General features: G+C 41.6%; 1 protein-coding gene across 1 annotated transcript in view; it reads left to right on the forward strand.

The window, feature by feature from the left end:
• The first annotated feature begins 236 nt into the window (after positions 1–236).
• Positions 237–17,239, forward strand: part of SSBP2 (single-stranded DNA binding protein 2) — a 207,966-nt gene continuing 190,963 nt past the window's right edge. Inside the window, exon 1 of the mRNA XM_009886887.1 lies at positions 237–295. Coding sequence (XP_009885189.1) covers positions 237–295 — 59 coding nt within the window. The remainder of the gene's footprint in view (positions 296–17,239) is intronic.

The following is a 17,239-nucleotide window of genomic DNA, read 5'->3' on the forward strand; positions in this document are numbered from 1 at the left end:
ACGCTCTTTGTGCGAGGGAGAAGAAAGCTTTGAGGCTTTTAAGCCCCGTGCCCAGGAGGGGACCCTGGGCCAGGTTGTCCCAGGGATGTGGGACAGGCTGTTGGGCGAAGCAGGGAGCCAGGGATGGCAGCCAGGGTAATGACTGGGGACATGCCTTGAGGCTGCAATTAGCAAACCTGGAGAGCTCTTGAGTTTTGAACTGTGCTCACCAAACTGTTCTTCTGCCTTGCCTGACAATGACCCAAGAGAGCAAGCTTCAGAAACTGTCCTGGGAGTACAGGTTCTCTCCTCCAAGGTAAATGCCCTAATCACTAGTCTGCAGGGTCATAGTCACCTTTTCTTACATAATCTCCCCGGGATCTGGCATATGTTTTTGGGGAGGTGGGTCTGTCTTCCAGATAGCGAAGTCTCTTCTGTTCCTGTGATACGTTGAAAAAAAGTGGCGCGAGCTGTGTTTCTGGAAGGGTCTGATCCTGTGTAATCTATCCTGAGAATATTTACCAGGGGCAGAGGAGGGAACTTGAATGGAAAGATGCATGGTTTCCACAGCGCAGTAGAAGTTAAGGCAGGAGGTGTCAAACTGGGCTGTGCAGTGGCCGACAAGATGTTGACCAAAAAAGAAACAGGAGTATGAGCCCACATCTGCCGGCAGCTGGCAGGGGATATGTTAGATGGCAGTATTCCGCTTAGCGCCTCAGTTCCAGCCAAGCCCTTTTTCGGGTACCGGCACACATCCTTCCTGAATCGAGCCCACCTAGTTGACATAACGTTTTGAAGAATTAAAATGCTGTGCAATTAGTATTGATATGGTGATAGCTCAGGCAGGATCAGGGGCTGCGTCGTGCTAAGCTCTTCCAGACGGCTAGATAAAAGTCTCTGATCCATAAAGTAGACAAGGCATTAGCAGAAATACAACAGATAAAGCTGAAAAAACAACGCTCGCTGCAACAACAGCCCACAACGTTTGTCCACGCTGAAGGGCTGACAGTCAATCTCAAAAGGCGGGGAGAAGGGGACAGGGAGAGGTGGCTCTGCTTGGCCTCACAGAGCACTAGCTGTTATTACAATCACTATCAAAGTTAGAGGAAATTGCATCCATTTTACTGTTGAAACGTACAAAACGTACAAAGCTTCCCTACCATCCATAAACAGTTAAGTATATTAGAAAATAGAGGACACAAGCTTGCTGTTGTTCTTCAGTCTCCACTTGTATTGCTTTCAGTGGCCATTTAACCTCGATAAAGACAGAGGGATCCAGGCGCAATGTTTTTAATTACAAGTGGCATTTCTAAGCCTTCTGTGGTCTGCACCTAATCCAAAAAAGTGACTTCATTTTGGACTCTGGCAGTATGGATGCTCTGTGTAAAAGGCAGACTGCAAACTAGTTTCCATCCTGCTTTAATAATAGGTTCACAATCCAAAAAGGAACTTTGAACACTTTAATATTCAGACTTAAAGCTTTCCTTCTGTAAAGGGGTTTATAACCCAGCAATAAAAGACTGCCTTTGAAACTTGACTTAAAAGGTCTTAGGAAAGCAGTGGATTTTTAGATTTAAGCTTTCAGTATTTAAAAAAAAAAAAAATTAACCGTTGAACAGAGATAAACAAATTGGTGGCTTGCATGACCAAATCCGCCCTGATGAGGTGATAGAGTTATCCCCCTTTGCACAGTCAAAACACGCAGGATGCTCCAATGCAGAAACACTTTCAGGAGTGCTTCCTGCGAAGTGAACCTGGTGGGGATGGATGCTGCTGGGAAGAGTTTTGGTGGGGCATGGCACGAACCAAGCTCTTCTGCAACTGCTGACCTGGTCCTTACCGGTGGGGGCCAAAGGCATGGAGAATGAGTGGGAAAGCAGAGACGGCATGCAAGAAACGTAAAGAAAGAACTGAAATGAAGGCTAATATCTGGTTTCTACATGGCAGATAGCCAGAGGAAATATTTTTCTACTGGGTGGATATGGGCTTGTCTTCTGCTGAGGTGTAACCAAACCCCACTGAGACTCCTGTGAGCTTTCAAGGAATTGGCAAGGACCAGGGGAATCCACATGGAAAAAAACCAGTTTTTATCCAAATTAGATGTATGTTCTGATGGATGAGCTATTTACAGTTTCCTTTGATAACATCGTAGGATGTTCACTGTTAAAGAGTTTTCCCCATATTTCAGCTACTTATTTCTTTCATTGATTTCCACCCAGTTTGCCTAGTTATACCACTTTCTCCACAGTCAGCTATTCTGTCCAAGCCCCAAGGATCCATCTTTCCCTCAGGAAGCTCCTGCTGGAGTCTGCTGCAGTATCCCTGAATTGACTGGTAAGGGCCATTTGTACTTGTATTCTTATGGCCTCTAAATGCTGGTACCTTGCCAAACCCCCATGGCTGCCTTTTAGCCAAGCTATTTATACTACATATAGATATATGTATGTATAAAAACATAAATTCTATCACGTCAGCATCTGGACATTTTGCTTTGCTCCTTCTCTAAAATTACCCCTGTTTGTCAATAATTTTTCTTGGGATGATGCCTTCAGAACGAAATGTGAAATCACAGCAGAATATTTTACGTAACGGTGCGGTGTCTCTTTTCCTTGACACAGAGGAACAAAGCAGTCTTAGGATAGTTTGTGTTCGTTAAAGATCTCTGTCTCCTTTACTTTAACCTAGTAGATAATCATCCTTCAGGAACTCTCACCCGTTTCCCAACAAGGTGGGTGGGTTTTGCTTTAGTTATCCCCTGTCCCCCAGCACCTTGGAACAGGAGAACCACAATCTTCTCCCTCAGACGCCAGCGTCATTGGCTTCCAGGAAAGCGGAACGTGACTCCTGCCGTGACACCGAGCTCCCGTCCACGTGGCATACGGGTCGCACAATCCCTGACCACATCAGCAGGCCAAGTTCCAGTCCTCTATCCTAATCAAGAATGACCGTGGCAGCGCAGCCAGACTCAGCAGGAGCCCACGGAGAGCCTTGTGGCTGCATCTCCTGGTGGAGGACCAAAGGTGATGTCCTCAGAGTGCTGAGGTCAGGGGCACAGGCAAGTGTGTGCTGCCTCTTGTCGTTGTCCTTTTTCATGAGGTCTGAGCTCCTCGTCCCCACATGGCACTGTTCTACTTGCAGCCAATCTGAATTAATTTTTCAAGTAAAATTTCATGAGGCAGTACCAAATGCTTTCCTGAAATCCAAATATATTACATCTACTGCTTTCCCATCATCTGCTAATTTTGTAATTCCATCAAAAATGCAATCAAGTTTGTCTGGCGAGGTTTATTCTTTATAAATCCCATGATTCAATTTACCTACCAGTGGAGGATGAAGGACTGAGTCAACCTTTGCAAGCTTAATCAAACTCATCCAAACTTCTCTGTTCAATAGAATGAACTGGAAGTTTTGCAAGAAGAGGCTTGCTCTCAGAATTTGCCTCACTTTGTGGTTTCTAATGGGATGGAAATACTGGAAGAAAAGGCTTTGGCACTGCATTTCAGTACTTCTCCACTGTTTAGAAACAGGGAAAGGCACAAAAAAAAAAAAGTGTTTCTTTTAAAGCAGACTGTTTAAGACTGTAAAAAAGGGTTGTGGAAGATGAAAAAGAAATTGTTAGGTAACAAACAGTTTAGGTCCAACTTTACTTTTAACTAGTTGTTTGTGTTACCCTTGCTGAACTTGCCAGAAAAAAAATAAAAATCAAGACAAATAAAAATCAAGACAAATAAAAATCCTAGACAGTCTGGGTAGGGCTTTGGCTCCCAAGATTCCACTGGCACATCTGGGATCCTCTAGAGCCCCAACCTAACAGACAACTGACAGACACACAATTGCATGACAGACAGACAACGTCTGCTATTTAAGACTCTTAAATTAGCACAGCATCTGATGAACTTTGAGACCTTGCTCTGTATAGTTGTCCCCATTTCAGAAAAAAAACACCTCAAATCTTCCCTTCTAAAGATTTATAATTTTTATTTTCCTAGACAATTGCTTTCCCCTATCAAAAACATTACCCTTTCATTTGCTTTCCAGTGTGTTGTGGAAACCATTTATGTTTGCATTTTTGTGTTTGCATTTTCTGTTTTAATATTCCTGTTTGCTTTTATGTATTTGAATTTGAAAGGGCTCTCTTCAGTGTCTTTAATGCACGTACGGCTCAGAGAAGGGAATTCTTAGGACTTGTAGGGAACTTGGGCACTGAACCCAAGATTCATAAAAGATTATTTCTGTAGACAAAACACTGAGGAATATAATAGTGGGGCAGAAATAAAAATTGAACTAGAAAGAGGTTTAAAGAGAGGGAATACGTTGTTTACTATGGAATGAAATAGGAATTGCCTCAAAGACGAGTCCGGTTTGCTGTTGCGTGCAGTTCAATCAAGTGATGAAAAAAAAAATAAGAAAAACAGAAATCCAGCCTGGCTGATTAAAGCGTATGGTATCTGTTCTTTGAATGTTGGCTAAACCATGGGCAAGTGCTCGGCACCTCAGCTTGACATTCACACTGCCAAAAGGGGTGAAGTTCGCGTGAGTGTGAGGGACCCACATACCCTTTTTGTACCGGGTAAGTGCCCTGAGATGCCATTGCAGAAGCGAGTGCAGGGAGAACATCTGCCCACAGGTCCTCTGCTGCAGCCGAAATAGCATCGCTCGTGTTACGTCATGTCTATACGGCTCATGCTGTAATTGGGGGGATAGCTTGCTTTGACTAAACCATTTTAAGCAGGAGACACTGAAGTGGCTTGCCTGGCGGACCTGGGAGCGCAACCCTCGGAGGGGTAACAGCAACAGGGCACCATGCTACGGCGCAGGTTCCTCCGGCTGGTAAAGCCGCAGCTGGAAGAGGACATGCCCACAGCCTGCCGTGCCTGCTCCTTTCAAAACGCGTTTGGTCAGCCTGGTTGGCAGCTGCTCCTTCCCTGCTAGGTCCCGGGCAGCGAAGAGATGGTCTCTTATTTGCAGTGAAGTAATTCTTCAATGCCTTGGAGAGCCATTGTATCCGTACCCAGACACACAGGCAGACCTTCTTTGGAGAAACTGGTAAGTAATTGTATAATCATTTCTATGGTGACAAAGAGTGAGAACATAACTTCAAGACATTTAGAATAATAATGTGCCTAAGCAAGTGCATATTTTAAAATGTGTTGCTTGTGCATGAAAAGGTCCTAGGCAACTTCTGGCAGTCAGGAGAGACGGTGTACCATAAACCTCCTCACAGCAGGCAGCTACTCAGTCTGAAAATTAATTTCAAGAAACACAACTGACCACTGAGCAATTTTAGCAGTAGTTTTTGCTGAACCTTTTGTGGTAAACAATGTTGTTAGCTGAGCGTGGAGTGACTGGACTTCAAAATTAAGAGCCAGGCCCACAGGCAAGTACAGAAATACTGCACTGCCCGTGGTATACTGGAGCATCCTTTGTTACGAGGCACGCTCACCCCTGAATTCTCACACCAACTGCAGCACCTGGAAGAGCAAAAAGGGCAACTTTTATACGTGATCCCCACTTATGTTCATCTGCTTGCCTGAACTGTTTCTGAAAAAATAACTCCTAAAATATTTCCAGTCAGTCACTTAAAAAATGGGCTTAAAGACCTCTGTCAAAAGATATTAATAGTTTGTAAGCAGTAAAAAAAATGCTTTTGCTAACTTGCGTCTGAACGTGAGGCATCCTTGGGAAATGCCGTTGACTGAATTAAAATTCAAATTGCAAGACAAGCAAAGAGATATGTATATTCAGGGAGAGATGCATCAGGTTATTCTTAGAAGAACAGGAAACAATGGAGTGAATCTTGTGAGTATTGTGAGTACTGTACATGATCCTACATGAACTGACTTTTCTCACGAATCTTGAGAGAAAAGATAGTATCATCAAGAAACATTTTAATAGCTTCAGAAGATTTACATAGTGAATTGTATGAAACAAGTTGACTACTCCTATGCCTTTTGCTTTGGCTTGGTCATTTTTAGCTCAAGCCTTGACATAGTTGGCTTCTAATGTACATTTAAACAATGAATATAGAACAGATTTTAAACTCTAATATGCTTTTCATTATGTAAGGCATTTTCTATGTTTCAGATAGCTTGGACAATGTCACTAAACTTGTCAGATTCCCCTTCTGCTTCTCATAAACTAACACAATACTGTTGAGTTAGGCTTCATACTCCTGCAGAGAAATATCCAAATCCATCCAAAAGATTGTTTACATTGACATCAGAGGGAATGGAAAACAAATTACGACATTTGTATTTGTGTTAGGAGCCAGATACTGCCAGAACCATGGAAATCAGTGGCAACACTCCGATTGGATGCTAGCGTTTATAAATCCATTTTTTATTTTTAAGCCGACCTAATTTGGGAACCTTGAAACAGTTTATTAGTCCCCTACTGTTTTGACTTCCATCTGTCCAAGTACTTCTTGAATGAGAAGGAGATTGTTGGGTAATAGCTGTTGAAGATACATATTTATATATATGTGGTAGATTCAGTGGAAGGGGTAAGAGAAAGATTTTCTTCACAGTTTCCCTCACATCCTTCCAAAAGTTTGAAGTTTGTTATTTCCTTACTTCTTAGCAGTAATGCTTAGTCCTACACCATGATCCATCCTGGTTTCAGTGGGAAACTCACTCATGAATAGATGACATAACCAGACCTGCTACATCTGAATTTAAAATGCATTGTTTCCCTAGACATGACAAGGACCTATGGAGGTGAAAGGGGATTCATAAAGGACAGTGAAAGAGAAAAAAAAAACCAAACCTCTCAGTGGAAAAAAGGTATTTCTTAAAATTGATTTTAAGGAATCAGTATGCAGTGAAAAAAAGAAATATAATCTAAAATGGACTGTCTTTATTATTGTGTATTTCTTTGCTGGATTAATTTGTCATTTCCATTAACGTGGAAGTTACCTTTAATACCGACAGCTTTTTAAAAAAGGACTGTGTTTGTCAGGATTGAATACGCTCAAACAGCAGTATCAAATCCAGAAAATTCTCATGAGCAGCCACCAACTGATGATGGAAAGTGGAGTATTTGGGAAGTCACATCAAGTGCCTACTCCTGCTTCCACTTAAGGCAATGAGAAATCAGGGCCAAACTCTTTAGAGAATGGTAGTCTCGCAAAAGAAAGACCAGGGAGAAAGCTAGCATGTGGAAATTAAATGGCTCCCTGATTACTTAGTATTCTGGGCAATTGAGATATCTTTTCCAAGCGAAACATTTTTATCCCCACATTCATGCATGACTTTTTTTTTTTCCATTTTAAGGTAGGACACCTCAGGCTTACAAGAAATTTCAGTACACTGAACAGAGAATGCCTAAAATCTGAGGTATGATCCAGAGTCTTGTCAAGAATAGATAAAATAATGTAGCTTTTCAGAGCCATTAACAAACATCTCACTAGTCTGGCATAAGCTTGTTCAACTCAACACACTGGTAAAGACTCGAGGTTGGGCCTAACTATAAATGGCATTAGAAGGACCGGCTATGCAGGGAAATGAAAATGGTCTCTTTCAGAAAAGGCTGATGGTAGGGCAGATGTGCCAGTCTCAGGATTGCTACAAGGGTTTTGTACTGGGCAAAGAGAGTAATAAGAATCTAAAAAACTTTTGGCATTTCAACTTTATTGAAAAAGGGTACAAAGGAACCACCTCTGGATATTGTAAAACTCACGAATAAATTCTTTACAGCTGCACAAGGAAAGATAACAATGAGAGCCCAATATTTCATTCCTAGCACAGTAAAAAATCCTATTATAGCCAATGCAGTTATGGGTGCACCAGCTGTATTCTGGGAATTCTATATAACTCTTGTCTGTTTCTGAACCAAAACCCCCGAGGCCAGCTTGCGAGATTAAAAAGTCCTCCTCTTTCATATACATGCCCTTCCACATCCCTGTTCGTTTACCAATGTCTGGAATTAAGTAAGTTGTCATAATTGGACATGATGCCCTTCCAGGCCAGGGAGGAGCTTCTCAAGAGCTGCCTTCCTACACTGCACTCTTGTATGTTAGCAACAGTCATATAAAAAATGCACTTCTTCCTCTCTTACTAAAAACTATGCCTTGGGATGCACTAGTCAGACATATCTTGTGCTGCTGAAAGAATTTTTTTTTTTTTTAAGTGCAGAAGAAAATGAAAAAAAAAAGAAAAAAGAAAAATTAAATGGGAGAAATTAAAACATAACTGCTTCTCAAGCCCACTTTTAAATCACCTGGGGGAAAAGGCTACCACAATCCAGGTTAAGCATCATGAAGCTGGGCTATAAATTTTGACCTTGGGTATGAAAAACAATAAAAGAAAGATATTTTAAATAACACAATTCACCTTAAATGCTTCTTAGTCAGATATCCTAGGAAACTACCATGCCAGCCAGCCTACCAGCAGTAAGTATGTGGAGAACTCAACAGGAGAGAACAGATGGGAGAAGCCACCGTTTCTAATACAGCCCTAAGGCATCTCTGTTCTCTTGTTCGGGAATTCATTTGTAACCTTCCCTGTTCCAGCTGCTCAGACCAGAACTTGATTCCCCTCACAGACCCACAGTACCAACCTTCGTTGGACAGAAAGACCACCTTGGGGGAAAGCAACTGAGTTCGACCATCAGAACTGCTCTGCCCACGTAAACAAATCTCTAATGGGCCAAAGCCAAATGGGTCAGAAGAGGTCTTTCAGTTCAGCTCCCTAAATAACACTGACTTAGACATGGGAAAGAAACCAGCAGAGGAGTCATCAGCAAAGGTTTTTATTCAAAACCAGCATTTTACATCCAGAAAACGAGAAGCGGGAAAGCTTTTGGGGCTCTCAGTTCAGTCCAGTCCTGTGACTTCTGTAGTCTTTGCGTGCAAAGAATTTCTTTGTGCTAGAAAGCCCAAAGAGGGTTAATTTTATGTTTGCCTTAGACTTAGTGGTCCCTGGAGACCCTGCATTGGGGTTGTCCTCTCTCTTTCATCACACTGGATTTCCAGCAGTTGGCTTAAATGAGAAAGAATATGAAGAAGTGTCCTTTAATCTAAAAAATTGTGATGTACTAAACTTGTGCAATTAACTTCAATTTCTTGCTCAACTTGCTTGAAAGTGAAGCCAGAACGGATCTAGAGGTGAACAGCAGTGGGAAGTGTATTAGCCAGAAATCTTCCTAGATACATCATTAAACGATGGAAGTTAATAGCATCTTTAAAGACATTCATGCTGTACAGACAGCACAGGTGTGGATATACACCACATTACAGACACTGTGCTACTGTTTACTTCTATTAAAGTTCAATTGTTTGTGCCCATTCATTTTCAATAAACATTTAATATTTTTCTTCTTTTAGAAGCCAGAAGTGATTATTTCCATACCTCCCCCTGGCAGCATGGTGATGGCAGGGTATTTCAGAAGGAAAGCCTGCAGATTCATGTCATATTAGTTCCTGAGTTGCATAAATAATTGCAGATACATCAATGAATCGGATTTTTCGAATATTCATAAGTTAGTGTCATGTGACACTCACTGAAGTCAGTAAATGGGGTTTTGAAAACAGGGCTCTACTCTTGCTTTGTAGTTCACCCTGGACTTCCACAAAGGCAATTTCAGGATAGAGACCTTAGAGAAGAAAATGATGAAGCGGAAGTGCAGAGAAGAAAGGGGAGGGAAAGGAGAAGGAGAGTTTGTTCTTTCCATTAATATTAAACTGTCCATTTCCCAGCTGCATGCTCATGAAAAGGAGACTTCTTGGTGATTACCTAGTAATTCAAACCTTACAAACCCACCCCAGAACACACAAAGACAAGGTAAAAAAGGATTTTTTTTATTGCAGTTTCATGAAATCTGATCCACAGCAGAGCTTGAAGAATTCACTAAGCTTTTGAACACATATGCAGAATGGTATCAATTTCTTTTTTTATTTCTTCCTTACCAGATGAACAATATATATGAACAATATCGTGTGTGTGCGCGCGCGCGCGTGTGTGTGTGTAAAAACATGACTAGCTTTTATAAATGGAAATGCCAAAGAATACAAGTAATAGTCGGGTTTCTATAAAAGGCTCCGTCTCACAAAACAATCTGCTGCACAAACCTCAAACAAATATCTAAAACAATATTCACGTGTTAACATTACAGACTATGCTTGCCTTTTACCTGTTTACCTATTCAAAATAGAAACCAAGAAATACTGAATCAAGGAGGAACTTAAGTAGCAAATTATCTTCGCAATCCCCCAGTGCTGTTACCACATAAGATATTTAGAGTCAAAGGGTTCCCCTCCCAAGCTAGCTCGTCCTCGGGGCTGTGACACTGCCCATACCCCATTACAACCCTGCTTTACCCTTCTTTGCCTGTAGAGAACCCAGCATGAAAAGGTTGTAATTTGGTCCCTCTGGTGTAATTGTAACACACACTTGTAACAGGGACTGAATTTGCTGTAGTTCCTCATATCTCCCAGTTACCGAAGAAAAGCCAAAGGATATTGACAAAGTAAGTTCTGCATCTGCTTTTGGTCCAGTGAAAGCTGGTGTCAGAAATAAGCAACATCATCTTACTTCTTTTTTTTTTTTTCTTCTTGGTTCCATATACTATCAAGCATTTTTAATTAATTTTCCTTGTTATGTTGCTGGATATTTGGGAAGACTCTGTGGATTATATGCCTGTAATGGTTTTGTTCATTTATGAATGTGTGATGTCTTGGACATTTTAAGAGAAACAAAATGTATAAAAGTACAAATTAATGAATGATGCTGTGGTTTCCTTTCTTACTTTTAACACTGCTACTGGCCAGCTGTTAAACAATCAGTCAGATCTGGTATAACTTTGATTTAGTATGTGCCAGTGTTTTTAACCATCGCTACCCTCTCCTTGGGCCCCAGGTACAAAACAGGGTGAAATTTTTGCAGTTCTCAATGTATCTATTCTTAACTGAACATGAAAACCTCAAATAGTTCATAAAAAGCAGAAGAAGCTCAAATGTTGGTGTTGAAAGCAAATGAAATAACGCTCAGCTATCAGAGTCCACTGGCATGTGTTGTACTTGTTGAAAAGAAGAGCAAGCCTCCAGACAATTATTTTCTATGATTCTTGAGATCCAGAGAAATTACCTCCTTTGAATATTAAGCATACAACACAGACCAAAACAATCTCCATCTTCCCTGGGTTATACACATCAAAGAAGGCAGAAAAGTTCAGCAAAACTGCTGAACGTTTGAATGTGTTGATAGAGTATGGCCGATACGGTGTACCACTGGGATGATACTTAATTCACTAATATGTGCTCAGTAAATATGTGGAGAGAGTGAACCATTTTATTCATCTTTTGTGTTAAGGATGAACTTCTAATGTAAAGACCTACCCAGAGAATAGAACATCACATGTGTTTGATTTATAAAACTGTGTAAAGGTTTGCCAAAGCTGTCACAGTATGATAGCTTCGGCCAGTTATTTTTCCAGATCTTCACTTTTAGTACTACTGCTTGCTTGGGAATCTTTTGTTTGGTGGGTTTTTTTTATTTTTTTTTTTACAAACAGAATATAATAAATGTAAAAATGTTGAGAGTTCTGAAGACGTTATTTGCCCTAATCACGGTTAATTGCTAGCTAAAGCCAAAGTCTTTCCGCTGATACACCTGCGCAACCCCAAGCCTGCAACTCTGGGCCTACAGCCCATGAAATTCAACCTCAATGAGATAGCTTCATAAAATTGCATTTTGACTAACCCTAAAACAAAAAGAAACAAATGTGTTAAATAAGCCTGTTGAAGTCGACAGCAGCCTGCGTATGTCAAACCAACACAGGAATTACCAGCAACTCCATACTGGGTTCATCCTTTTTCTGTAACATATTGCTGAGTGTAGTGACCCTGAAAATAAAAGCAATTTTGATTCTGCTAATGTGATTTCTGGGTTGGTTTTTTTTAGCATAGCATTAAATGTTAAAAGTGGCAGCTAAGGCGCCATAGCAGTAAAGTCCTTACCCACAAATCCCTGCACCCACATCATGCAAAGATAGATGTGCCCATGTGGAGCTTTGTGTAGGACTGGGGTCCAATTTAGCCTCTCATCCACCTCTATCCCCAGTTTTCAAGCTGGTTTTCTTCTCGTTATTGGCACATGCAGCACACAGAATCACATTCATGATGTGACACATAACTGAACCAGCAATGGTGACTTTCAGCTGTCCTTCAAATAATTACTAACTGAGGCTATGTACTATATAGATATTTTTTTTCCCCGCATAGACTGGGTTGTCTGGTAACATATAGTTTCAGTCAGAGAGCTCAAACCAACCAATTTTAGCCATGCTAACCAAAGAAATTAGGGCAATCCCACATGCTGCAGGTATTTAGGTATATTTCAGTCAGAATTTTAATCCATTACCCAATTATCAACCAAATTTGACAAAAAGATTAGCAATTCCAGTTCTATAAGTGAAAATACATGGCTGGGGAGAAGAGGGAGACCGTTTCTAAGCCTTTCTGCGTGAGAGGCCACATGAGTTCAACCCTCAGCCCGTACCAGAGAAGGCACACACGTGAGCATCTGTGTGTGTGAGAGCAAGCGAGAGGTTGTGAAAGCCCCTCCGGTGGAAACAGCATCAAGGAGATCTGAAACCACATAAGACACCAAAGAACGAAGTCATAAGAGCTAATATGGAAGAAACCAGTACACACAAACATGTTTTTTTTCCATTGTATGAACTAAGATTCAGAACTGTGTCTCACTGTGTGCCCTTTACAGATTATTTCCGATACTCTGAATTGCACGTGTACACAGACTGGAAGAGAGTGTACTTACATGTGCGAGCAACCATATCATCAGCAGTGAGAGCAACAAACTAATGAAAGTTTTATTCTTAACAAGTTTTATTTTTAAGCTGAACATATTCAGGTTCTCCGTGGCCCCTTCATGGATGAACTGTGTCACAGGAGGCTGCAAAGCATCCTTGCCTCCTCTTCAAAGACAAGAGAAAATTGTGGTTCTCACTGGAAAAAGAAAGTGACGGGGGGGACAGGGCCACAACTTAGGTTTCATGGGAGAACGAGAGTGAGAAAGCAAGGACAGACTGTGTTGCAGAAGTAATTGTAGCAGATTGCTGGTTTCAGCGTACAGCAGTGACTCTCCCTACCCCGTAGCTCTGTGCTGGAAGATGTCCCCAGCTCCTTTAGTGAGCTGCTCTGCATCTCACAGAACAAGTGTCCTTTCGCAGGAAAGAATAATTCAGGCAACCAAACATGGCAGAACAGCCTTGGCTCTCTGTGGTGGTGGAGACTCCTTCCAGAACTGCAGAAACACCTATAAAAGGTATCATGAAGAGAAAGAGAGAGAGCCCTTGCTGGCAGGAGGCCTGGGTGACAAACAGGTTATTAGTAAGCCTTTCTTTGATACTTAGAATCATAGAATTCATAGAATATCTCAAGTTGGAATGGACCCATAAGGATCATCCCTCCCTACCACTGACCTATAATTACTTTTATTTCCTCCCAACTGGAAAAGAGGGACAAATAAAGCTTTTGTTTTGCATTCGTGACCCATGCATTCCTCCTGTCTTCGTTCTGCAATAATGATTTAGGGCTCATCTCACTCACCTGAGCAATTCTTACTCATCTGTACGGCACAAGAATGAAAGTCTGCAGAATGAGGTTCATAGTTAGAAAGTCCACAGAAAGATTAAATAGCCTACAGAAGGAGGAAGGATTCTTCAGAAAAGCTCCAAAGCTGCCTTGGTCACATATCTGTTGAAAAAGACCAAACAAAAGCATCCCTTCCCCATGATGTCTTGTCCAAAAAATCTTTCCAGCTACACAACACTAAGTATATATAACTAGAACTAAAATGAGGAAGTACCATTTACCGACTGAATTTCCTGAATTGCCCTTTGTTAAGACGTGTGTGAAACCTGCCAGTTAGATTAATTGATGATTTTGAAAATCAACAGAATGGGCAGAACTGTATAGTAATTGTATACATTACTGTAAGTATATGAGGAAAATCATGATTCTGTAATACAAGTTACATTGTTTAAGTAAGTCTTACACAGCCAGACAAGTAATGTTTCACTGCAGACATTCTTAACATTAATCCATAATGTAACTAGCTGCAGCAAGAGAGAAGGAAAAAAACCCACCCAGTTTGTAGCTATCCTGTATCTCAGACAGGGTGATATAACATAACATATGTTTTAAAATGATAAAGACTTCCAAGAATAAGACGCAGTTTCCAGAAAAATATTCATACACGCCCAAACAAAAGCAAAATCCTGTAATAATTGAATAATTGCAGCTTTCTGTATCCAAGAAGTTAAAAAAAAATATCCAGCCCAAACCAGCCCTTTTCAGTGGCTTAGCTGGTCAACACTCTTATACACAAAGCCCAGTGCTCTTCCCTAAAACCTAAGAATTAATCAGCATTATGTAAGAGATTTTTATAACACTCTAAAAATACATTGTGAATTCCTTTCCAGTGTCGGACTGAGAAGCTTTAAAGTACTGCCACCCCTTCATCCCCCTTTTTAACAAACACTGGATCTTCATTTTTGATACTAGAAACTTAAATTTCTTTCAGTATTTGCACCTTAAATCTCATTAATTACAATATTGGCCTCATGAGATACAAGTGCTGCTGCTAAGAGCAGTGTTTATGCTCAAAACGATTGGAGCAAGGGCACAGATACACAGATACTATATGCGTATAAACACTTTAAGAAAGAATTAATGACACATAAAACTTCATAAGACTATTTGGATGTTTTCATGTTGATTTACCTGCTTACTAAGCAAACTTTTGTATCCACGTGATAACATTTTCTTTTTGTGATGCTGATAGATAATACACCATGACAGCATCCCTGCCAAGGCAGTGGTAACATTAGACTGGCAAATCTACAGCAGAGTCCTATGAGTACCTTTTTCCTTTTTGTGCTCTATTTTTCATATGCATAATAAATAAGTACTAGCACTATTTCTGTATTTTCCACCGAAGGATCTCTAATCAAAATTACAAAGTCATCACCTAAGCGTTGATGGTAGCCTGAGAACCAGACCTGTAAAGAGGAGGGGTTTTAACATTGTTCCTGGGGACAGAGCCATCCTCCTCATGTCTGAGCATCCATCCCTGCCCTCCCAAAGTGCCTTCTGCTCTGCCCTAATTCACAATTTGATCTATGAACATGCCAGGCATTTGCAGTTCTTCAGACCAAAATATATCACAAGAATGCAAATAAAGTATAGGAAGAACAATAACAAAGATTTTCAGCTGTGGAAATCTTGTCATGGCATGCATATCCAAGGACATTACAGCAATCTCATCGTTGCATTTTAAGGAAAGACCTCAACATTGTCCTTTTACAGAACAAAACTTTTCCCCATACAAGGCTGACACAACACTGACACGGACATCTTCTCAAAATAACCCCCCACCCTTCAAACTACAAACAAATCAATCAAAACTATTGAGGCAAACAAGAGATTTCGCAGGGGGAGGGGGGAAACAAAACAAAGAAGATGGAAAGAGGACTGCCTTGCCCAGGAATGATTTCACCGTTGTTATCAGTTTCATGTGAAAGCCGTGCTGATACTATGGCTTATGGGTGGCTGTATAAAGCCTTGAATGGGAGGTAGTCAACGTATCTGATGGGATGATAACAGCGCTTCCACAAGGACAAGCAAATATCAAGATGAAAATTGTACTGTGGATTATGATGATCCTGTCCCAAAGTAAGCGTCAACTATCCTTTGTGTGTTTGCCCAAGGATATCCATGTTCACTCTTTTCCTTCCCTCAGCGACTCTTATTTTTTTATATTTCACAGACAACCCAAGTCTTTCTTTTGTTCTCTGTCCTGATTCTTTCTCTGCCTTTCTTTGTACCATTTTTCTGCTACCTGTATTCACACTGAATGCAATCAGTCACATGGCTAGCCTCCACCTGAACTCCATGATACAAGACATGTAAGCATTATTCCGTAGAAATAATAATAATTTCCATAGGGCAAAATACCTCCCTTTGGTTCATGCTTCATTAACGTGCCCTTCTCAGACTCTCTCCCTAGTCTTTCCCCCGTTTTATCACCCACATTCACTCTGCATTGTTCTTGTAATTCTTCCCTTTTTTTGTCCTCACCCATGGCCATTTTCGCCTCCTTTATTTCCTCTGTTAACTTCTCCCACCCTTCCCTTTGTTCCTTCCTTGCTTGTGTTCTCCTGCCATTTCCAACATACTTTCTTCCACTGTAACCCGCTGTTGCCACCTTGCTCATGGTTCTTCCTCTGGGTTCTTCCTCTGGTTTTGCTGGCATAACTTGGAAGCCAGCGGGAGCCTCGGTCCTGCCACGATGTGGAGGACGGGGTGACCACTGCCAGCAGGCTGCATGGAAAGCCTAACGTGCTTCTTTCACTGGACCCACTCCAACCACTCTCTCCCACCGACCTGTTAATACAAAAAATAAAATAAATAAATATATATAGCCCGGCGAAAGCCCGCGACAGACAACCAACTTTGGCACAAAATGGCTTTTGCTGTGCTGTGCTTTAACCTCATGAGTGATTGCAGAGAGGTGCACATCCCACACAACCCGCACTGTGGGCAGCTACGAGCGCCCCGGACCCTTCAGCCTCTCGCTCCGTCCTCTTGTCTCTGTGACTCTATCGCTAATTTGTTCCAGTTGCTCATCAAGACTCCCTTAATCCCCCCTCCCCAACAATTCCACCTCACCAACCGTTTCCTTCACTCTGGCAGCTCAAAATCCAGGGGATTTTTTTTTCCTTTCCCCGGCAGCTCCAACAATGATAAACAGATGCCGGTGGTCTATGCCTCCTACAACTTGCCTCCTCGAGTTTTGCATGGCCCGTATTGCCCGTGACCTTCGCCTGCTGACACAACCGGGAGATGGGTGTATTCACAACCCGCCCTGACCAAAAAAAAAAAGCCCCCCTAGGGCCTGACACTAAACACGGAAAGCCCCCTTGGGTTATGCAGGTGAGGGGGTTTACCAGATTAGCCACACGTGTGTGAAGATACGCAGGTATCAACATCTGCTGGATTTGGGATGACACCTTAGCAGGACGGGCGAAGACGCCGCAGAGACCCGGGGGCGCTTCGAAAAACGCCAAGTAGCGGGCAGTCCTGGGGGCTGCTCTCTGCCCGTCGTCTCTCTGGAGCACGGAATGATTTGCAATATACCTTCAAAGAAATCAAAGCGTTTCCTTCAATTTTCTTTCGACTTTTTTTTTTTTTTTTTGGGGGTGGTGGTGGTGTTTTTTTTTATGTTTTCTATTTTACTTTTCT

Source organism: Charadrius vociferus, unplaced genomic scaffold (genome assembly GCF_000708025.1).
Source record: "Charadrius vociferus isolate BGI_N301 unplaced genomic scaffold, ASM70802v2 scaffold244, whole genome shotgun sequence".
In the NCBI taxonomy this organism is placed as follows: domain Eukaryota; kingdom Metazoa; phylum Chordata; class Aves; order Charadriiformes; family Charadriidae; genus Charadrius; species Charadrius vociferus.